General features: G+C 40.0%; 1 protein-coding gene across 5 annotated transcripts in view; it reads left to right on the forward strand.

The window, feature by feature from the left end:
• Positions 1-24,144, forward strand: part of NRG1 (neuregulin 1) — a 1,020,731-nt gene that overhangs the window by 787,674 nt on the left and 208,913 nt on the right. For 4 of the 5 annotated variants that reach the window (XM_061177424.1, XM_061177425.1, XM_061177426.1 and 1 more), the window contains exon 1: positions 22,744-23,310. The exons of the other annotated variant lie outside the window; for it this stretch is intronic. In XM_061177424.1, the coding sequence (XP_061033407.1) occupies positions 23,214-23,310 (97 nt within the window). In that variant the 5' untranslated portion in view covers positions 22,744-23,213. Of the gene's footprint in view, positions 1-22,743; positions 23,311-24,144 lie in introns of those variants that run through there. 5 annotated transcript variants of the gene reach the window in all.

A 24,144-nucleotide genomic window follows, 5' to 3' on the forward strand; every position in this document is an offset into this window, starting at 1 on the left:
AAGCTTGAATTTTTTTGTGACCTTGTTTCATCAAAGTGACTTTGTCAGTTCCCCCAAACCTATATTTCCTTGTTTGTGGAACCGGGATTTCTTGTGTGTTGGAGACACAGAAGCAAAGTACAAATGGTGTAGACTTTTACCTACATTTCTCGCATTTTTACAAGTGTTCTTCTTATTCAGTGTTTGCCGTGCACATGTGTATAGCCCACAGGTACACACAATTCTTCAATCTTCAGGAGTTATAGTCTAAAGAATAAAAATGGAAGCAATGTAATAGAGTGTATAATAGAAGGGGCTAGAACTCAGCCACTCAGCATAGGTGTGAACTTGGCTAACTTACTTAGGTCAAGATCTTCACTCGTAAACTGGAGATAACGGTAGTTATATTATAGGGTTGTTGTGAAATTAAAATGGGATAATGTATATAAACCTCTCACCACAGTGCCAGCAATACAGTAAGGACCAATAAATAGTATTTATTCTTTTTACTCTTTTATATAATATTAAGTCCTATGGATATTTATTGAAAATGTAATTATAGGCTATAGCTGTATGGCAGTAAAGGCAAATGGACATAGAATACCCTTTGGGTTTGTTGTTAATTTGTCTTTATAACCCTAAAATTAAAAAAATTAGGAAAATCTAAATGATTGGTTGATTTTGGCATCAGATAGATTTATTATATTCTGCTTTTTCGGTGCTTAGTTTCCCAATATTTAATTTTGTAAATGCAGAAGTTAAGGCACTGAGATTGGAAATCCTTATTCCTCATTATGGAACAAGCCCATGATAGAACAATAACAGTGCAAATCAAACCAAGTTGACTATTTCTTCATTGCCCCCATGGAAAGCAATCAATACAGGGGGAACTTTAATGTGCTTACCTAACAAAATAAATTGGGAAAATAAACATCAAAGACAGAGAAGACATATTAATATTCATTTTCGTGAGAGAAATAATCGAAGAGTAAGTTTAAAACTTGTTTAACATTATGAATTAACGACCTCAAACAAAGTCAGGTAGTGAAGAGAAAGATGATAGCTTCAAAGATTTAAATTGAGTGAAAACGTTTTAGGAGGATGAGAGCTTTGGCTATTCCTAAAGCAAAAGAAGTGGATTCACTCTATAGCTTTCTAAAGAAGGTGTGGAATGAAATGGCTCCTTTAACCCTCTCAGTTGAAAGTGATGCTGGGTGTGCCCAATTCATTTTAGTTAGAAAAACTCCTTTAGTTTACCTCCAGCTTCCTCCTTCTCTAGGTAAATATAAGACATATTAATAAATATATGACATTGATATGTACCCACTGCTATTTTTTAAATGGATAACCAACAAGGACCTACTGTGTAGCACAGGGAACTCTGCTCAATACTACGTAACAACCTACATGGGAAAAGAATTTGAGAAAGAATAGATACATGTACATGTATAACTGAATCACTTTGTTGTACACCTGAAACTAACACAACGTTGTTAATCAACTATACTCCAATATAAAATAAAAATTTTTTTAAATAGATAAGTACATGACAGACAGTTGGAAAGAGGTTTCCTGAAATAAGTGACAGATGAGTATAGTGCTTGCTTGAATTATGTTCAGAAGAAGATGAGAACACGCACTACAGGATCATGTTTTATTGACAAACCCAGAGGTCCATTTCTCTTGTGAATATTTCCCATGTGACTTGGGCTTACTCCACATCAGCGAGAGTCTGTGAAGTCACCCCAAGGAAGCAGAAGTGTGTCCAGCTGTGCTGGACCTCAGCCACTAACAAGATCACCAGAGAGTCATGCTACCTTGCCTGGTGTCCTCCACTGAGAACCCCTCTTCAATGCCCATTCGTTTATTTAAAGAGAACATTTCATGGGCACGCATTATGGACGGAGCACTTGCTGTGTATCTCCACATATGCTGCTCATCTAATCATGATTTTAATTTCTCTCTTTTTAACCCCACTCCCACCCCAGCCATGTTTCCTCAAGTCTCCAGTATCGCTCCTACGTTACTCACTTTCCACAAATGACTGTATCTCATTCTTGGCTGAAAAGACTGAAGGTGCCTCACCTTTCCTCATCTTCAGCAGTTACCATGTTCTCACTGCCATGGATTTTCTCTATGGGACCACTTATCCTTGCTCATGCTTTTGTATCAGGAGGAAAAGTTAGCACCTCCTCTTTATAAGGCTAAAGTTGCCACCCTGCGCCCCATCCCTTCACTTCTGTCCTCCGTTGGGACCTTGGGATCCGTTGAGATTTACCATTTCTCTTCTGTATCTTCTATTTTTCCCTTTCTTGTCTCCTTCCCTTCCATTGGACTTACCAACATCCTTAGGTTTTCCTTATTCTTAAAAACAAATGAACTCAGAAGCCTTCCTTCAAACCTGATACTCCCTTGAGTTGCCACCCAATTTGTCTATTTTCATTGTTAAATTTCTCAAAGAAGTTCCCTACATCAGAATTCTCAACACGTGGTTTGAGGACCTCTAGGGGTCCTGACACTCTTCAAGAAGTCCCCTCTGTAACCTATCCATCTGATGCTAGATTTTCTACATATACTTCAACCAAAACAAAATATTGCAGCAGACTGAATGCAGAAGCAGATAGGAGAATCCGGCTGTCTTCTATTAAGCCAGACATTAAAGGGATTTACAAAACTGTAAACGAAAGCTCTCTTCTCACTAAAATTATTTTTATTTGGGAAAATGTGGGTATTTTTTCATAAAATGATGTTATTTATGTTAACATATAATGGAGCCAGCATTGTTACTTCTAAATGAATTAATAAATTTGAAAATGTCTTCCTTTGTTTTAAATTTCTAGTAGGCTGGTACTATCTATCTAGTAGGCTGATACTATCTATCTTTCTAGTAGGCTGATCATAGCTACTGGTAGATATGACCCACAAAATCAAAAGCTCTCTGGGCGTCCTGAATACTTTTAAGAGTGAAAAGGAGTTTTGAGATAAAAAAGGCTTGAGAACAGGAGATCTATATTCATGTTTCCTTTTCTTCATCATTCTCCCCTCTTTCTTTTATCTCGGCCCCATGGTACCCTACGTCAGACTTTTCAAAGTTTTTTCTGTATTAAAGAATTTTCCCCAGTTTTTTATTCTTCCTTGTTTCTCAGCAATGATTAACATTGCTTACCTCCCTTTTCTTAAAATTCTTTCTTCTATGACAGCAAACTCCTCTGATTGTCTCCTTACCTTCCTGATTACCCCTCTTTCTCTCTCTTGGGTCCTATTCCCTGGGATTTTTTTCGTCTAAGTTGTCTCTACATGCTTGTCCTTAAAGATATTTTTCCTATCATTTTTCTAGATCTGAAGTCTTTTTCATGGTGTGAAACAAAAAGCATTCCAGTTGCCAGCTGAAGTCCTGTATCTCAATGTCCAAGGGTCTAAAACCAAATTCAGCAGCTTCTATTATGGAAGCTCAGTTCTCTTAGTTACCCAATCTTTAAACCCAGAGTAATTTTTTACTCCTTCTCCCATTATGTCATATGCATGTGTTCCATTTATTCTGTGTTTTTCCCATCGATTCCCAGACAATGCATGTTTGGAAGGTTATGATTACAAACCTGGGCTAGTAACTGTCTTTTGCTTCTACCCACATAGACTTTCACTTGCACATTCCATCAGAATTACCATCAAAATCATGGGTTTTCAACTTCTATTTTTAACCAGGAAACGTTTTTTCCACCAAAAAATTTAATCCTAATATTTAGCTATAGTTGGGCTGTACAGGTGGATTTATCACAGAAAACTTGAGTGAAGAACTGTTTGAAGTTTCTTCTAGGCTATGGAGTTATCTGCTACTCAAGGTACTGGAGTAGACCTGTGTATCTAAATGCTTCTTACTCATACTTTCATTCATTCAGTCCTTCTGTTTTCAGTACCACACTGCCCCCCTTTCGCCCTTACTTCCTGTGTGCCTGATGCTTCCTGTTCCAGAGCCTTTCTATAGTTCTTTAGCATGGACCCATTTTCCTTTCATTGGTTTTCTCCTTTATAGGAACAGCTTTTGTGGCTTTACTAAGTTAGTTATTACATATCCATCAACTTCCCATCTTACAAAATTTGGATATATCTTATCTACTTACTTTTATCTCTTCTAGCTTTTCTTTCCTTTCCTTGTGGGTTAATACCCATTTTATTCTTTTCCTTACCCTCACCTTAGTGGCATTTCAAAAAGTGTATTAGTTATCTATTGCTTTGTAACAAATTACTACATATTTAGCAGATTAAAATAACACACATTAATTATCTCAGAATTTCTGTAGGTCAGGATTGCTCTGGCATGGCTTAGCTGGATCTACTTCAGGGTCAAGGCTACAGTCAAGGTGCTTGCCAGGGCTGGGGTCTCATGGAAAGGCTCAAAGGCATCCTCTTGTATGCTTGGCTAATGATTGGAAGTTTCAGTTTCTTATGAGCTGTTGAACTGAGAGCCTCCGCTCCTTAGTGACTGTTGGCCAGAAGTCACCCTCAGTCCCTTGCCACATGGTCCTCTCCATATGGCAGCATGCTTCATCAAAGCCAGCAATGGAGAGAGTCGGCTAGCAAGATGGAAATCACTATTTTATGTAACCTAATCACAGAAGTGACATCTTATCATTTTTGCCACATTCTATTGGATAGAAGCACTCACTCAAGGTAAGTGTATTACAGGAGGGTGTAAATACCAGGAGGTAGATTGAGGGCTCTCTTAGAGTTTGCCTGGCATGGCATGCATAGGTGATGAACACGTGGGTCCAAGTCCCCATTACTAACTGGAAGTCCAACAAAACTATTCCTGTCAAGGTCAACCATGACCTCCACCTTGCAAAATCCAGTGAACTATCCTGAGACTCCATCATCCCCAAATAACCAGCAGCAACTGACCTAGTCTCTTCTTAAAGTAGTTTATTCCCTTGAATTTGGGGATACCTCACCTCTCTGGTTTTTCCCCTCGATTCCTTGTCTTTATATCTCAGATTCCTCTTCTTGCTTTCTCTTTTCTTCCTGATCTCTAAATGTCGGAAAGCTACAGGACTTCATTTGCAATCCTCTACTCCTGTAATTACACACTCTACCAAAGAAATCCTGTCTTGTGACTTTATTTTTGTTTTTTAATTTTTATTTATTTATTTAGGCTGCTCTGGGTCTTCGTTGCAGCGTGTGGGCTTGTCTAGTTGTGGCTCACACGGGCTTAGTTGCAGCACGTGGGATCTTAGTTCCCCGACCAGGGATCGAACCCTGGCCCCCTGCATTGGGAGCGCAGAGTCTTAACCACTGGACCACCAGGGCAGTCCCTGTCTCATGACTTTAAATTCCATCTATGTATTGATAACTCTCAAATTTATATATTTAGCTGCAACCTTTCCTGTGAGCTCCAGGAAGTACCCAATTGGGACCTGCACTTGGACTTACAGACATCTGAAATTTAACAACTTAATGCAGAATTCTTGATTTTTTTTTTTTTTAATCTCTCCTCCCCACCAAATCCCACTCTGTCCCAATTGGTCCCCATTTCAACATGTCACAACCTTTTACCCAGTTGTTCAGGTGAAAGTCTAATAGTCTTTCTTCGTTTCTCTTCTTTTCTTTACACTCCCATACAATTCTCACTCAGCAGACCTCGCCAGCTCTGCCTTCAGAAGATATGCATAATCCACTCACTTCCCACCAGTTCTGCTGTCACTCGGTCTTGGTCACCATTGTCTCTCAAGTGGATAGTTATAATTAACTTCTAACTAGTCTTTCTGCTTCCACTTTTTTCCCCCTACAGTCTGTTCTCCATGTAGTAGTCGGAGTGGTCTTTAAAAAGTATAAATCAGATCATGTCATTCTCCTTCACAAAACGCTCTGATGACTTCACACGCACTTAGAGTTCAATTCGAATTTCTTCCCGTGGTCTCCCAGGCCCATAAGATGGGTCATCTTCTACCACCCTCCCCTTGTTCATGCTGCTCTAGCCCCACTGGCACATTTGCTCTTCCTCTATCGCATCAAAGCTTATTCCTGCCTTAGGACCTTTATTACTGCTGTGCTTTTCCCTTGGGATGCTTATCCCTCGGATCCCAACATGACTCCCTCCTGAGCATCACTGAAGTCTCTCCTTAACTTTTACCTCTTGAGGGAACCCTTCCCTGACCACTCTGTGTAAAATCGCCAACCCTCTGCTCTTCTCTACCCCCTTTCACTGTTGTGATTTTCACTTGTGACCACTTGAAAGTATTGCCTGTGGTTATACATTTAGTTTAGTTGTTTATTGCCTGAGTATAATGTTTATTGCTTTATGAGTATAGTGCTTCGTTTCACTCACCCCTGTGTCCCTGTAATCCAGAACAAAGCATGGTACATAGTAGGTATGCAGTTAAGTGTTGACTATGTGAACAAATTGTTAGATAGGATTGCACCTGGGAGATTGCTTTCTCAAGCAAGCAACCTTGAAGTATCCAGTTATTTGTATCCAGTCATTTGCATCCAGTTAATCATATAGTATAAGTATATATATGTATATATGTGTGTGTATATATATATTTACATTATATATGACAACATACATACATGTTAAATATATGTTATATATATATTATATATATAATAGAAGTTGATTTTTTAAAACCTGAATTAGTGATAGCAACGCTACTCGTAGGTTGTCATGTGGTTCTTTTTATCTTTGCTCTTTTTCAGAGTAGTTCTCGCTCCCCCACCAATTGAATAGACAATAGAGAGCTGGAATACATCATGGCTTTAATTCGCCACGTGACTGGTCCCTGTATAACTTTCACTGAAATCTTTCTGGTGGAGAATTGTATGGCTTACTCCAATCCCGGCCTCAGTTTGCAATTTGAATAGAAACATGGGAGACAGACTAGTCCATTAAAAAATTGACTGACACTTAAGTGTGACAACTATAACTTTATAGAATAGTCCAGAGCCTATACTTCCAAACACCATTTTCAACAATAAATTAAGATGTTTAATTTCTAGGCTGAAAATGACTTTGATCATCATGTAGTCTTCCAGTCTCTCAATTAGAATTGATGTATATCTCCATTCGTATCTCCTTCCCCTCAGTTCCATCCCCATTCGACATACGAAGTTTTTTGGTAACCAGATTCACAAATGAGATTGTGCAAAGTTGTCTTAGTAAAAGTTAGGCATTTACTTCTAGTGAGTATTTTTATATCCCCAAACCAAACTACGTATCAATAGCAATTGGGTATTTGGGGCTTAAAAGTTGTATTTGGGAAATGCTATCTGTGATTTAGTGGAAATGAGAAAACCAGGAAAGTACTAACCATGACATTTCAGTGAAAATTCTGAAAAACAAATCTAGAAAAAGGGAGAGAATGAGAGAAAGAAGGAAATTGAGAATACCCTTTCATCTGCTGGAAGTTTTCCTAATTAAGGAGAGTAAAACCCCAGTCACTTATAAGTACTTCCAAGAAAATCACTGTATTCTGTCCATTTTTATGTTTCTTTCTACTTTTTTTTTTCTTTTTTTTTCATAAAAAGCAATTAAACATTAATTGCATTCAGAGGAGAGATTGCTCTGATAATATAGATAAGAAAAGTGAAGCTTCTTACTGGCCAAAGATTTTCAGCCAATGTTATAAAAGAAGAATCTAAAAAAGGGAAATTATGCAAGTTGAATAAAAAAATCCATTTTCAAATGTTATTGGGGCAGTGTAAAAGGATATTGCATGCTCAAATACCTAAAACTCTTTTAAACTTTTGAAATGGTTTTAGTATTACTAAGGGTATTGCATAGACACAGTCTTAGGTAACTTTTTAAAGTATAGAATTTTGAAATTCTCAACTTTAATTTATGCATCTAAAAGTGATAAAGTGAAAAATAAGACCTACCTCATAGAATTATTCTGAAGGTTAAATGACATAGTGACATATGGAACACTTAGCACAATACCTGGGATACAAGTCAATGCTACATTAGTGATGACCAAAAATAAACAAAGAAAATTCCTTAAACAAAAATACTTTACAACTAGAGTGACTATAATTTATGGACCAATACAAGGATTGTTTGAGAGTGAACAAAGGTGCTATTAGTAATTATACCTGAACCACAGGTATAAATCAAGATGGTCCCGGCCTACTAGAATGTGTGGTTGCTCTATCAGTAATCAATTATCATAGCAAGCAATAAACGTTTTCTTTTTCAGAGATCATATATATATATATATATATATATATATATATATACACACAAAACAAGCAGAGCCTTGATTCAATTGTGTATCAGCAACTCAGCTAAAATTTCAAGAAATAATATTTATTAGGAATATGGTTTAATCAGAGCTTGTGTTTACCAAAGATCATCAAACATTCTTCAAATATGTCCACAAGCTAACTTGGCTTATATCCACTTTTCTTATAAACCAGAAAATTTCCCAAGGTTCTACTATCTGCCTGATTGAAGCTAATACGTGTTTCAAATGTTTTCAAAATGTTTGCTTTTTTCTTTAACTGTCCTTGCAGTTAAGGTGCTGTTATTTAAAAGTGCCTGTGATTTCCTATCAGAAATTAAAATGATGCTTAATGAGAACAAAACACGTTTTCACTTGAAATGCAATTAAACCAACTTGGAGAAAAAGGGTTTTTTCTAAGTAAGATGAAAACAGCTGTATTTATCAAGCTGCTCATAATGGTATTAGAATTTCTCTTTTAGAAACATGTGCTTTAAGATATATCATTTTAAAAAATTATCATCGACATTGTAGATAATGCTATTTTCATTCCAATTTCTCTTCGGTTACAAAGGGAATCTTTATTTTTGTGATTCATGGCGGGCTCACTTGATCGTATATTAATAGAAATTTTATGAAGAATTGTCTTTAAAGGCTTGTATGTGGAAGGTCTCCCAACAAAATTTTCATTTCATGACTAGATATGATTTCTTCATGATTATGCTAAAATTTTAATTTTTATAATGCCTTAAGAAGTAAATCACTTCTGCATAAATTAAAAAGAAATTTCCCCCAAAAGCAAAAATTGTAGATAATTTCCATAGTCTAGGAAAAACATTTCTCTAAGTTGCTAATTCTTATTTTCATTTGTATGTTTTGGTGTTCTGTAGATACAACCTATGTCTTAATTTACTACATGTTGGCATGGCTTGCTGATGTTTTTCTAAAACCTGAAAAAAAAAAAAAAACCTGTTTCTCTTTCCACATAGTAACACTTTTTCTTGATCTTTCATAGTTTAGATCCACAGCGTTGGGAGAAATAACAAATGTTGTCTTGTGTATATATAAATACATGTTTACAAACAACAGAAGAAATACGCAATTTCCTATGATAATTACGCTTGAAGACGTCATTACCCACAATGACAACAAAAAACCATTACTGCTGTTAAGAGCTTGACCTTGAAAGTATAAGATTAAACTCTGTTTGGAAATAGCATGTAATCAGGATATGAAACTCTAGAAATTTAAGTAAGATTAATGTGATTTGGATTCGTCATGTAGCTATAAAATACCTCTATATTCTAATTTTAGGCTAGGTCTGCATTGGACAAGTTAAATGTTTTGACTAGATTAATTTAGTCAGTTTAGCTTGAATGACTAACTTGTGTTATCTTCCTCCTTTGAAAGAACCAGGGAATCATGTAGAGCTGGCACGATCTCTTTTGAATTAATACTGTTTTATTACCATTGGCATTCTTCACTTAACTCTATCCCAAAATAATTGTCTTAAAAATAATACATTTAGCAATTTTAAAGAGAAAAATATTAGGGTTAGGATCTATCAAAATTGAACAGTTAATTAACTGAACACTTTAGAAAATAGGCTCATTCATCACCCATCAAATATTTTCAACATAACAGGTACAAATCACTCAATTCCCTTTGTCAGCCATGTGCCCCTTACCCTGAAACTCTTGAATGAGCTTTACAAACCCATGTGCTCAAAGCGTGGCAAACAGAGCTGCTCTCTGAAGTGAGAATAGGAGGATGATCTCAATCATTCAGGGTTGAGATGCAAAAACCATGACTTGAAAAGTTAAAAGGAAAAAAACCCAACTATTTAGTCCAATGTCAATATGGTAAACCCTAACTGTTAAACTTGTCTGCCTTTTTACTATATTCCTCAAAATGTATTTATAGTCTCCTTTAAAGAGGAGTTAGTTTTGGAGGTCCTTTTAAAAAAATTGGGACTTCCCTAGCGGTCCAGTGGTTAAGACTCTGTGCTCCCAGTACAGGGGGCTGGATCTCTGGTCAGGGAACTAAGATCCCGCATGCCACACGGTGCAGCCTTAAAAAAAAAAAAAAAAGAAAGAAAATTATTAACACAAAATTAGTTACAGCCCTTGGAAGGGACTCCTGCAAGTGTGGAGCCATGAAGCTTAAGTTTTACTGGTTTCACATTTTCCACCTTAGTTTGCAGATATTTTCAAGACACGGGGAAGGGTGATTAGAGGCATATAAGTCCAGTTAAATATCAGCTCCATCATCCCATTAAAACACCTAGGGATATTTCATGAATGGCCTTTATTGATGATTTGATACTCTGTCTACAAAAACATTGATGTTTGATTGCATAGACAATTTCATCAATGTCTATAGACCAAACTGGATAGCCCAGATCTCACTTCCAACATTTCCTTCAGCATTGGGGTTCAGTCTGTCAAAATCAGGCTCACTATGGTCTTTCAGAATCCATTCTATGTTGCCTATATAGATAATCTGTGAGCTGAGTTAAAGCATGTTCTATTATTGAGCGTTTTGAGATTGTTCCAGGATTTGAAAGTTTTAGATTACTTTGGTTTCTTGGAATTAGTTAATGCATACCACAACTTTCCTTGAAAAACACATTTGAGCCAAAGTGGCTTTAGGGAAGTGTTTTATGCTTTAATAAGTTTGGGAAAAGGAGATAAATTCATCTAGTCATAGTAACATAGTAAATCTTGTTGAAAGGAACCGCTTTCTAAACGACACAGCTATAATTTCATTCCAGCTGATATTGTGGACTTGAAACATTTCACTCTACTTTTCTGTCTCATAAGGAAGTTTCCATTTGGGTTATTTGTACAGATCAACAGATAAAAACTTATGTACTAGAGCAGAAACAGCTCTGTTAAACGTCTCTCTTATCCATGCCAAAAATTTTGCTTCTTCAGGACCATGGACCTTCCTTAGGAACATATATACATTTCCCTAAAGAATCCTTAGGCTGTGATATATTTTTGAGTTAAATTGTTATTATTTATAGAAAAGTTTTTTATGTCCACCATGGATGCACATCAAAGTTTATATAGCATTCATCTCCATGGCAGGTGCTTTATCTTACTGATTATTTTGGCAGAAAACATATACCAAAAATCTCCCTGTGAGAAATAAAAACAACCCCCTACCCTCCAAACATAGAAAAAAGCCACAGTTCTTCAGATCCCCTTTGGACCTGTGGGTGAAGCTTATAAACCTTCTTGGAGTCCATTTAATGCCTGTGAGTCTGGCTGAAGCTCAGAGAATGGGTTGGAGACAGGATGGTCTACAAATAGAGGAGCTAGGATTTCTGAGTTGGGTTTGAGCTGCCATCTGTGAAAGTTTCTACATTACTTCCCCATGTGCCTTGTTTTATACTCTCAAAAAATAAGAGTTTTATCATCTAAGGATGTAAAATATAAAAGCACCTTGGAGGCATCTTGTCCATCATTCAGCCCTTCATTTTACAGACAAGGAAAATTAAGGCTGGGGAAGTTAAGTGACTCCCCAAATCCATGGAGCTAGGAAGTGGCAGAGCGGGGAGAGTCACTGCAGATTCCAGACTTTCTTCCCATTTGTCATTTTCCAGCCCCTTCAATATCTGCTTTCTAAAGTACTGTATAAATTAAGATGTTTTTATAACTGCATTAGCTTACTATTGCTCTGTAACAGATCACCCCAGTCTTAGCACCCAAAAGCAACACTCATTTATCAGCTCCCAGTTCTGTCGGCCGGAATTCTGGGCAGGGCGTAACTAGGTCCTCTGCTTAGGGTCTTACAAGGCTGAAATCAAGCCATCGACTGGGCTGTGTTCTGAGCTGGAGCTCAGGTCCTTTTCCTGGCTCATCAACACTGTTGGCAGGATTCGGTTCCTTGTGGTTGTAGGACTGAGGTCCCTGTTCTCCTGCTGGCTGTCAGCCAAGGTTGCTTTAAGCTCCTAGAGGCCACCCTCCACTCTTAGGCGTGTGACCCTCTCATTACATGGCAGCTACTTCTTCAGAGTCAGTAGGATGATCTTTCTCTTCAGGAAAGGCTCAGCCCTCCTTTTAAGGACTCGCCTGATTAGGTCAGACCCACCTTCTGGATTAACTCAGAGTCAACTGATTGATAACCTAAGCACAGGAGCCATAACCCGTAATATCCATAGGTCCCCCCCTCCCCATACTCAAGAAGAGGGGATCATACAGGGTATGTGAACGAGGGGACAGGAATCCTGTGATTAGAATTAAAATTCTACTTATAAAATCTTCTACTAAATATTCTACTCATTCAAATACTAGTTTTCCTTTTTTACCTCATTTTCCCCTCTGCTGCCTTCCACTGAGCCAGTGAAGAGTCATCTGTCCTACAGAAAACCCAGAAAGGGATGATGAGAGGAGGTGAATTAGGAGCGGTGTGGTGAAAACTTCAAATCCATAAAAATATCTGATTTTCATTAGTTTTACTTATTCTTTGTAGCCTTAAGTGCCAATGGCCTGGGGTAATTCAGAATTACCTATTCAGTCATTACTGAATGGTAAAAAAAAAAAAAAAAAAAAAAAAATCACCTATCCTTTTGGCAAAATGCTTCTTTTAGTAAAGTTGGCCTGGACTCAGAGATGTTCGATAGGCGCAACAGCAGCTAGAAGTCAGCGGACAGTTGACGACCAATTGAGGTGCCATTTCTCTAGCGCCTCCTGTAGGCTGGACACGACTCCCGTGAGCTCATCTAATCCACCCCAGTGATCTGTTACAATTGGTAGTATAGTCCCCCTCTTACAGATGAGGAGCCAGCTGTGAAGCAGCAGAGTCAGAATTCAAAGCTCTGTCCAGTTCATTGGTGCTTTCTTGAAGACAGGCTTCCATCTAAGGTCCAAGGTGGAGACTGTGACCCTCAGAGGCTCTCAGACACTTAAGCAGAGAGTGGGGGATGGTAGATGGGGCTGCAGAGTTACCAGCAGTCTCTGAGATGGAGGCTATTTCAAGCAATCAAAAAATATCAACTATATAAAGGGACACTCCTTCTCCCTTCCAGAGTTATCATTAAAGTTTTCAGAAATCAAGATGAAGGTTCTACATCATAAACTTATTTTTCTTTATAGAGGAATTTACAGATAAGGGATGAGTTGAACTTTATAATACCTCATTATGATGGTTAATGTGTAACAAGTATTGATATTATTATACAAGATTTTTTTTTTAATATGGGCAAGTAAGACATAGAGTAGGTCAACAAGGGGGCTTAAATGGATTTCAGTACACAAAAATGTAGTGGTAGAAACCAGCAAGCCTTGTTCTTGAATCCTGCTAACTGTAACTCTGGTTGAACAAGTCAGTTAAGATTGGGCTCATACAGCTGCAGAGCTTGGAAAAGTTGTAATTACTTAGCGAAAGTCCCCTTTGCGTTGGAGTAAAAAGTTAAATTTGGAAAGATTTCAAAGCCCTTCAACTGCTACTCAATCACTCTGAAGTTGAATTAAATGTAAATTGGGGATTCTTTGAACACATTTATAGTCTATGCATTTTAATATACATATGTCAGATGTGTACTTTATGGAACTAGAGATGATTCCTGAGGCATCTTTCCTGCAGAGCAGGGAAACAGGCTTGAAAACAAATAATGATAGTAATAAAGGTGCTGAGCTCAAGAGACATATAAGGAAGACATATGTGCAGCAGCGATTGTGAGGGGAGCATCAGGGAAAAATAGAAAAGGTGAGTTTTGAGTTGGGTCCGCCTGCTAGGCAGAAAAAGGAAAGAAATTCTAGGGAGAAGGAAAAACAGAGTTAAAGGCATAGAAGTAAGAAAAGATATAGTTCGGTGTGAGCAGAGTACACCAACTACTGGGGGAAGATAGAAGAGAGGTTGAATATTTATGCAGCACTTGAATTGGGAAGGACCTGACTACCCTCTAAGGAGAAGTTGCAACTTTATAGCAACAGGACTCCATAGAAATGTTACATAAAGGATGACAAGATAATAGCTGTATTTTAGAAGATTAACTCCGGTAGCTGGAAGGAGGATGGCTGGGTGTGAGAATGGAAGCTGAAGCAGTAAGAAGGGTATTTGAAAAAAGGTCAGTCAAAGAATGACTGAGGACCCAGCTCAGGGGAGAAGCAAAGGAGACAAGTGATGAGGATAAAAGCTGCTTCAGATAAGAGCGCTGGGACTGGGGCATCAAATGGCTGGAATCAGGGGAGGAAAGGAGGATGTGAGGAGAAAAATGAAGGATGACACCTAGTTTCTGATCTTGAACCATGTCTGGTTCTGGGGGGGCGGGAGGGGGGAGAGGGATGGGAATGAACAAACTGGTCAGTTTAAGGTAGTGGAAATTGAGGCTTGGAGTGTAGAAAAAGAATTATACACACACACATTTGTGAATTATCAAAATTTGATACAGTGGTAGTGAATGATATTTTTCTAGGATTATCATGTAGTTAAGAAAAAGAGTTTTAAATATTGGGCCATGAGCCAGCATTTATGATATAGGTAGAAAAAAAAAAAAGAATTGGGAAAAAGAGACAGAAAGTTCTGCCACCGAGATATTCCTATGAGTTCCAGGAGAAGGTTTCAAGATGATGTGTGTATCAGTGTCCCCAGGCATAAGGACTAAGAGGGCGACACTTCATATGACAATAAGGAAGGCACGGGTGAATTCTGAGCAGTTCCATGAGATTGGTGGTGAGTTGGGGGAACAGGTGGATTCCGTGAGCTGATAAAAAAGAACTGAAAGTGTTTGGTCATAAAAGGAAAGGAAGGGTTAAGAGAGGTTTTTTTGTTCTGGCTTCTTTGTTAGAACAGGGAAAGATAATGTTCATGGAGAAAATTGGGTAATTGGAGTGACCTGGCATCAGAGATTGTCAGGGCGGATTCAGCAGTAGGACAAGGGAGGGAAAGAATTGGTAATAGTTTAATGAAAGTTTCTCAGGGAAGAGGAAAAAAGTAAATTTTAAAAGAAAACAATGAGTTGAGAAAATATGTATTAAGTTCTTTAGCTTGCACTTCTGAGCTAGAAATACTGTATAGTTTTAGTACCCATAATAAACACACACTGATGTAAACCCTAGTACATTGTGGGCTCTCAGGGGTCTACTTATTATTATGAAAATAAAAGTGATAGTGGATTTCCACCCCATTCTGTTAGACGATCTTTTGGAAACCACAACAACTACAACAGGAAAAAAAAAAAAAAAAAAAAAAAAGATGATGTAATTCCGAAGCAAGATAATTGCCACTTAAGTAAAAGTGACTTTCTCTTCCTACCTACAATACCAGGGCTGGTTTTGGTCGGTCTTGAAGACAGAAGTCCCAGATGGACTGACAGAATTTTTTGTGCCTGAATGTATCTGCTTAACAGGATCTTAAAGAGTTCAGTCTGCTCTAAGACTGAACAAAGATCACTCACAAATACTAATCCAAACATATTTCTTAGACATTCAGTTGAATATCTAGTTTCCAGGATCACCCCCAGAATTTCTCGGGACTCTAAAGAACCCTACATGCTGAGTAAGACCCTAGGCAAGACCAGCGTTTCCTGGACCATTTGAACTAGGTGGTCTCCATCTTGTATTTATGGGAAAGAGCTGGAACAAACACAGTCTTTATGATTAAGCAGAAAAGACAGCATTTTCCATAAGAATGTAATCTTCTGCATGGTTGGTCATCAGTTATTTTTTGGATGGTCATTTAGTTTCTGTCAAGTTATCTAATTATTCTGCTAAATCATCTTTACGAGATGAATTGCTTTCTTGAGTTGTTAATACTTGTGAAATTCTTTTCCCAAATGAATGAGAAGTGAAAGATATAAATTTTTTAACACACACATACACAAAATTTCCCAAACATCTAGTATGTTGAAAGTTGGTCCGTTGCAAAGGAACTAGAATTCTAGGCTGGGGTCCAGGGGTGGAGATGACTGTAACATTCCACTGAGAACTTCACTTTTGGCTCTGAGCTCAAAACTAAAAATCCCTAGTCAAGTCAGATATATGAAGTATTGGGCTCTAACTTGAACAGGAGCTGAAAAAAAAAAAGGCGGGGAGGGTAGTGTTCATAAAGATTTAGTAAGGAAGTTAGAAGGAATTATGTGAGAAGGAAGGAAAAAGAATAATTGTGGTGTTATTACATGCCTAGGCCAGGTACATAACATTGTGGGTCAGGGTTTCATTCCATACAGACCAGTTATCCTGATGACATTGTGAAGTAATTTCCTATATACTATAATCTGTTTTGGAAATGCTTTCTACCAGGTGTCTCTTCTGGGACATACCAAAGCAGAGTTGATCTGTTAAAGTATTCGCACTGTTCAAATATTTGAAGTACTAATTCATCACTCCCGACCTTACATTTGTATTTTAACATCATTATACATTTAGCAGGGGTGAATCTTTTCACAATAATGAATAAAGTGACTCTTGAAAGGAAAGATGTTAACCTTGGAGTATCTTGTGGGATGACTCTTAAAAGACACCGAAGCATCTGAATCTCTCTCTGGGCTGTATATTAGATGTTCACAGAATCTGAACCCGATGCATGTATGGACAAATCCCTTTGTTATATGGATATGCATGATGGGAAGTGAGGAAAATACTAAGGGAGTTAAATCTAAACTCAAAGATAACTGTAAGGTGGTTACTGGGTGCAACTTGCTAAAATGACTATATATGGACTTACCACTAGTGTGTTAAGTGAAAAATAATCCTATGGGAATAGGAACCTTGTATGATGCCAAGGCTAGAAAGGGGTTTTTAACTCTCTGTTAACAATGCTGTGTTTAAAGGTTTTCATCCATTATCACTTTGTTAGAACAGCCTTGCTAAAACCCAGCTCTTTTATGGGTCTCTCTGACACCTCATACAAATGCAAGGAAGGAAATGGAGCCAATAAATGTAATCTACAGGTGAAATTTGCAGAGGCAATTTTAAAAAAAAAGGTAAGTATTTTCTTGGGATTCTACCATTTCACAGAAGTTATCACCTCACCTCTTAAAATTTTGAGAAATTATACCTATTAGTCAAGATTCTTATTCTATATGTCCGTTCTTAGAAAGGCTTATTCAACAGAAATTATCCCCAAATGTCATGCCTGGTACCATAAGCATCATTATCATTTTAAAATTTGACCAAATAAACATAAGCATACACACATATATGTATGTATAGTCTCATATACATATGAAAGCAATTCTAGTTATCCTCTTTTATTCACCAATTAACTAAATGTATGTAATTGGCTATGATGAAACAGGCACAGTGCTAGAGATATAACATAGAACATGAAATAGTCAGTCTTTGCCCTCAAAAAATTTAATGTCCAGTGGGAACAGATCATTGTATAAGAAAAACACTGTAAAAAATCATTTAAAAAATCCTTGTAAAAATAAAGATCACACACACAAAATCATTACAAACTGGAAGAAATGTTCTGAAGGAGGTGTAAAAATGGGATGGGAGATTAAAATCCTTTTCAAAGGTAATGGAAAGCCCTTCTAAGCAACTGAAATTCAGTTGGAGCCTGAGCAGGAAGTGGAATTAGGCCAAGTGTGGTAAATTCACGCAGAGGAAACAGTAAGTGCAAAGGCACTGAGGCTGGAAAGAATGACAAGCATTAGAGGCATGTTGCAAAGAAGCCTTCACGCATGAGGCATAGAGAGGGAGGGTTGAAGCGTAGTGAGATCAGGCTGGAGTTAGGCACAGGCTAGCCCTTCAAGGACACTGGGTATGGTTCTGGGAAGCAAAGGATGGCTGGGTTAAGTCTGCGTTTCAAAAAGACTCCTCTGACTGCTGCAAGTAGCAAAATAATTGGAGGGAGCAAGAGTCCAGGTGGAAAGCTTTCCTATGATCAAAGCAAAGATAAGACGAAGGCTTAAATTTGGGTGGTACTTAGTGATGAGAAATAAAAGGAGACAAGTCAAAATGACAGGATTTGGGGAGGGGTTGGCTGCAGAAAGGAGGTGGCAAAGATGATTGTCAGGGTAGGTGATTGGTAATTGATTGATAGAAATGGTAATATCAGACCCAGTCTTTTTATATTCATCCTATTCTGTTTAAATTCATTCTATGCAAAACCATTTAGTGCTTACTGCGTGCAAAGTACGGTGCTGAGAGTTCTCATGGATAGCGATATGAAAAAAGTGGATAAAAGGATATATGATCTCCACCTTTTATAGATTCGCATTCAAATACAGTGTGTCTCATTTCCAGTAGAGGAAAGAGAAGCAATAACTATACACCCACACACATATGCGTTCATACACTCACAAATACAGATGTATGCACACATGTATATCTACATATGTATATGTGTATGCATATATGCATGTATATATATATATATGAGGTATTGGTATCACATACACATCTTAAGTATGTGTTGCAAGGGGATGAGGAAGATAAAGATAAATAATTAGTGTGGAGGTCAGAAAGAGAAATCAAAAAGCTGCATGAGATTGTATTCTTCTTAAAAGAAATTAAAACGTTTCAAAGACTATTAAGTCTTACATCTCCACCCTATTAGAGAAGAGGTTTATGACACTAGGCCTGTTTTTCAGATAGTGTCCACAAAAAGAAAGTAGGCACTAGTATTCAGCTGTATAATCCATTTTTAATCTATGATGTATCCCTACAATCATGAGAGTAATCTTATCATTAATAATAATGATAAACAATAATAATAATAACAACAGTCATTGGTGTGGGATAATGTTTAAAAGTCACACAAACAAAGCAGAAAAGCATAGACACAGATTTCATTTTAGTGTTGTTTGAATGTTACCTTTTTAGTATTTTTCTTAGGATTCTAAACTCACAATTTGTTATCAAACTGACTCTTCACAGCAGACAGAATATGATTAGCTAAGAATTTTGTTAAATATTTTCCAAATGTACCGGAGGACACCATTTCCAGTTTTGCAAGGGTATCTTGTTGGTCAGAAGCCTTTTGTTTAACAAACTCAGCTTGCGTGTTTATTCTAAGAGTCTAACTAAACATACAGGACAATTGCTGATTAGTGAATTCTTAAAGCTGCTTTCATCTTATTTTCCTTACACTATAGTCTTTGCTTGTTTCAGTTCATTGCAGCTCTATTTACAATAGCCAGGACACGGAAGCAACCTAAGTGCCCATCGACAGATAAATGGATAAAGAAGATGTGGCATATATATACAATGGAATATTACTCAGCCATAAAAAGAAACGAAATTGAGTAATTTGTAGTGAGGTGGATGGACCTAGAGTCTGTCATACGGAGTGAAGTAAGTCAGAAAGAGAAAAACAAATACCGTATGCTAACACATAATATATATGGAATCTAAAAAAAAAAAAAAAAAAAAAGTGTGTATTCCTTTTGACTGCCTGTTAATGTCTTCTCTTTATAGTGATAGTATGTGAAAGTAGTATCTAATCTCTGAATTAGTATATAATTGTGCAGATAGTGGAATATGCTTGGAATCACTAGAAATGAATTTGCCATGAAGCTAAGGAAGCTTCAGGGCCTCTCACTTCCAAGGCTCCCTTTAACAGTCTTGGACCTAAATTTGTATTTTTAAGTTTGTGTTCTTTCCCTTTAAAAAGATCTCCCAAATCTTATGAGCTTCAGGCCCTGGAAAACTTATCTGGCTCTGCTTTTCATTTGTATTGTAATAATTAATTTGTTTTCATGCCTTTCTCATATTATTTTGGCTTCATGAGAATGGGGCAATTTTTTTTCTTTTTTTGTTTCTCTGCTGTCGAGCATTTAGTTCAGTAAATGCTTTGTGAATTAGTGAATAAGTCACGCGCCTTTAGTGATCGTGCTGGAGCTGGCTCTGGTGAGGGAGATTTTCTTTTGTATTCATGCATCTTTATTAACAATCAATTTGTTGCAAAGTTTAAAAAAATAATCTATATAAATTATCTTGTTACTTCATTTTTTTAAAGTTAAAGATATCTATTTGCAGAATTTAAAATGAAATTCCCATTACTGTCAGTATGCACAATATTTTGCAAAAATATAAAAATGTTCACGTTAATGTTCTTTCACTTTTCATTTTTTTTTCTTTTTAAGATTTTCTTGGAGTATTTTCCAAATGGGAATTAATGAGAGAAAGGGTATATTTGGCCAGCTTTGTGGATTCTAAGAGTGTTTCTAAAAGTTACGCCTAGCCAAAGAAAAGTGTTATGGCACAGGATTGCCTTTATTATAAGCTGTCATTTAATATAAGAGCTCCATTTTGTCTTTCTTTATTTCTCAAGTTGCTTATTTATAAATATCCACTCTAGTTTTCAGGAGTTGACATATATAACCTGAGAGCTGATATACCCTGTATGATACAGACTCTAAGAGCTGAACAATACATAACAAATTAATAAAACGATACCATGAAAACATGTCATTGTTTCTAAATTGAGGTTAATATTTTGATTTTCAAGAAAGCAAAGAAAGGTTTCCTCCTTTCTCCATCCCTGTTCTGATCATTTCCGAGGATTTATAAAAATGCAAAACAACAACAACAACAAATTCATCTGCTAACTTCCTGACCATAGAGATGAATAATTTAAGGGCAATTTCAAATTGGGTTTTCCAGCTGGCTTTCTGTTTTATTTGGAAAGATCTGAAACTTTATTTTTTAATTCCAAAATACATTTCTGCTTTCTATCCTTCAGTTCTAAAATAATGATGTATCTGGTAACATGTAGCAATTGTATACTAAGCCCTTACAGGGTCTCATATCCTGGAGAAAAAGTACCCTTTTTGAAAGGGCTCCCCTTTTCTGAGTTTTGCTGTTTTCCTGTTTATTAAGTAGTGGCCCCACCTGGGAAAGCAGAGTTATTTCAGCCATCATTCAGTTCCAGTTTACATTAGACTCTGTGGAATATTATAGTGCTATTCAGTATTCATAATCTCCCTGATTTTGCTGTTTTTATGGCCCAGTATAATTGATGTGTGGTGTTCGTTGGAAGGTTATCAGAAGATATTTGGACATCAAATTTTTCAAAATAAATGATGGCACTACTGCTAAGATATCTTTTAACGACTTAACCCACCCAATAGAGTTAGGTTCCTATTACAGTACAAATTAAAGGAGAATAAAATCATTCTTAATTTAGGACAGTTTTTAAATAACTGTTTTTGTCCCCCCTCCCTTTCCACATACATAGCAAGAAGGCACCCCAGATTTCACCTTTATTTAAATGGTGGCATTTGGAAAATATACCAAGAAGGCTGTCTGTAGGTAATGGTTCAGTTAGCATTAATCCCAGAGGATGGAAAATCAGGAGCAAATTACTTTTAAAGAGGACTAAGTAAATTTCACATATGGGTGGCTGGTACTCACCTCTCAGAACACAACACGTGGGCCTGTCACTGTAAATGAACATTCTGACTTAGCCACAGCTGCCATACAACTATGAGAACGTTTGCTTTACATGATTCTGGATCATTACGCGGTGCTGATTACCCTGGCCTTTCACTGTTGTCCTTCGCAGCAGGGTGCTAACGTTTTCTGGATTTCACTGCTCTTTAGAATTCTCCACCAGAGGGAGGACAAGGGAAGGCGAAGTAGGTTTCACCCGCAGTTCTGAGGGAAGTTTGAATCGGAGAAAGCTAGCACTGACGAATTCAGGACCTCTGGTTCTGTCTCTCCACTTTACCTCCCCGTACTTGCCTTCTCAGCAGAACTGAGTGACTCTAGCTAGTGCAGTAATCTTATTGTCGATCGCTTTCCAACCCGGGTTTTATCAGTTTAGTTACAACTTGAATAATTAAGTTGTAGTGAGAGATTACAGTTTAGGAGACCCCCCCTCCCCCTTAGCAGAGGCCAGGTTATTATTATTTCTTTTAGGAAAAGCTGAAGATGAGACGTCTGACAGGCACGTTGTTAAACACATGAGGGCAGGACACAGACACATCCCAGGAGCAGACCGACGAAGATGGATTTATCTAACCATCTTTACGGTCCCCCGAGCCCTTCCTGTGTATCCACAGCCGCCTTACTCCATCCCCCTTCCACCCAGAGTTTTATCTTTGCCCTACGTGCGTGTGGGGTTTTTCACTAAAGAAAGGACGGAACCCCAAACTCTAATGAGAAAATAGCAGCCGTTCCTCTCCTTCCCACGGGTTCCAGAGCCTTAATTTGGCCGGGCAGGTGTCGGAGCTGCAAAATTTGTCTCCACCATTTTCTCCGCGCTGGAGGGAAGGGACCAGCCCTCCCGGGCGCTGCCTGGCGGGGAAGCGGAGCGAGGAGCGAGGGCCCCGGGTCCGGATCCCTTCCTGGGTCTCGGAATCTTCCCGGGACGCGCGGTTCGGCTCCCGCGGGCGCGGCGGCGGCGGCGGCGGCGGCTGCGCGCGGCTTCCAGCGACCCCTGTCGGGGGTGCCCGGCAGCCGCCCCGCGCACCGCCCCCCGCCCAGGCCGGCTCGGGGAGGGAAAGGGGCTGCGCCCGCGAGCGCCGAGCCCAGGCTCCTCCCGGTGGCGTGTCCGCGCCTCGGGGTGGGGGTGTGGCGGGGACGAGGGAGGGGGCGAGGCCAGGGGAGGGCGAGAAGGAGGCGCCAGCGTCCAACCTGCGGGCGGGAGGTGGTTGGCGGTGGGGCAATTGAAAAAGAGCCGGCGAGGAGTTCCCCCCAACTTGTCCGAACTCCGGGCTCGCGCGGAGGGCAGGAGCGGGGTGACGGCGGCTGCCGGGCGACGCGAGCGCTGGCCGGACGGTGATCGCCTCTCCCTCCTCGGGCTGCGAGCGCGCCGGACCGAGGCCGCGACAGGAGCCGACAGCGGCGGGAACCGAGCACTTTCCTGCGCGACAGGAGCCGCCCCGAGAGCGAGCGCGACCGCCAGTCCCAGGTGGCCCGGACCGCACGCCGCGTCCCCGCGCTCCCCGCCGGCGACAGGAGACGCCCCCCGCGCAGCGCGCGCGCCGCAGCCCGGCCGGTGGTTCTACCCGCCCTCGAGGGACAAACTTTTCCCAAAGCCGATCCCAGCCCTTGGACCAAACTTGTCGCGCGTCGCCTCCGCCGGGCGCCGTCCGCGCAGAGCGTGCACTTCTCGGGCGAGATGTCGGAGCGCAAAGAAGGCAGAGGCAAGGGGAAGGGCAAGAAGGACCGAGGCTCCGGGAAGAAGCCCGCGCCCGCGGCGGGCGGCCAGAGCCCAGGTGAGTGCGCCGCGCGGCCGGGGCTCCGCGATCCTCCTCCTCCTTCTCTTTCTCCTCCTCCGATGCCGCCGCCTCGCCCCCGCCTGCCCGCGCCCTGCGCTCCGGGCGCCTGGCCCTGCTCCCGGCCGTCCGCGGGGCCGGCCGGTGCTCGCCCTCCGTGGGGCCGCCCCTCACCTGGGCGTCGAGCCCCACCCGGGCCCAGCACCCCGCGCTCAGGGTGAGGGCGGAAGCCGGGACCGCGCCTCCGGAGGACCCGGACGCGCCGCGCTCCCTGGCACGGCCTTTGCCCAGCGCCCGAGAGCCGAGCCCAGCCCGGGAGCGGGACCCGGCGTGCAGGAGCGGAGGCCGGGTGCGCGCGTGTCCAGCGCCAGCAGCGCTTTGCACGGGCCCCGCCTGCCCTCTAGCGAGAAAAGCGGGAACGGGTCACCCCTCGGAGCGCCTGGCTCGGAAGAACGGGGCGCTCTAGAGAGAACGCGAGCGGTCGCGCGTCGGTGTTTTGGGCCCCGGGGAGGGAGTGCAGGGTCGCGGTGTGCGCGGACGCTTCACCCGGATTCAGCCCTGCGGTATCGGCCCTCAGATCAGCTGAGAGGGATTCCTAGAGGTCAGCGAAGCGGATAAAATCCAGCCCAGTGCCAGGAATCAGGTCTGCCCCAAAAAGGTTCTCAAACTTTCGGTTTTGCAGTTGTATTTTTCAGGACCTCTTTGATAAATGTGGTTAATTTATGTTCCCAAGAGATGCCCCAAAGCAAAAGTTCATTTGAACTTTTGAACCCAGTTGCTCACTGGTTATATAATAGAATGAAATGGCAGCTTGAGGCTTTCTAGAGACAAGTC

This window comes from Eubalaena glacialis, chromosome 20, assembly GCF_028564815.1.
Source record: "Eubalaena glacialis isolate mEubGla1 chromosome 20, mEubGla1.1.hap2.+ XY, whole genome shotgun sequence".
NCBI lineage: Eukaryota > Metazoa > Chordata > Mammalia > Artiodactyla > Balaenidae > Eubalaena > Eubalaena glacialis.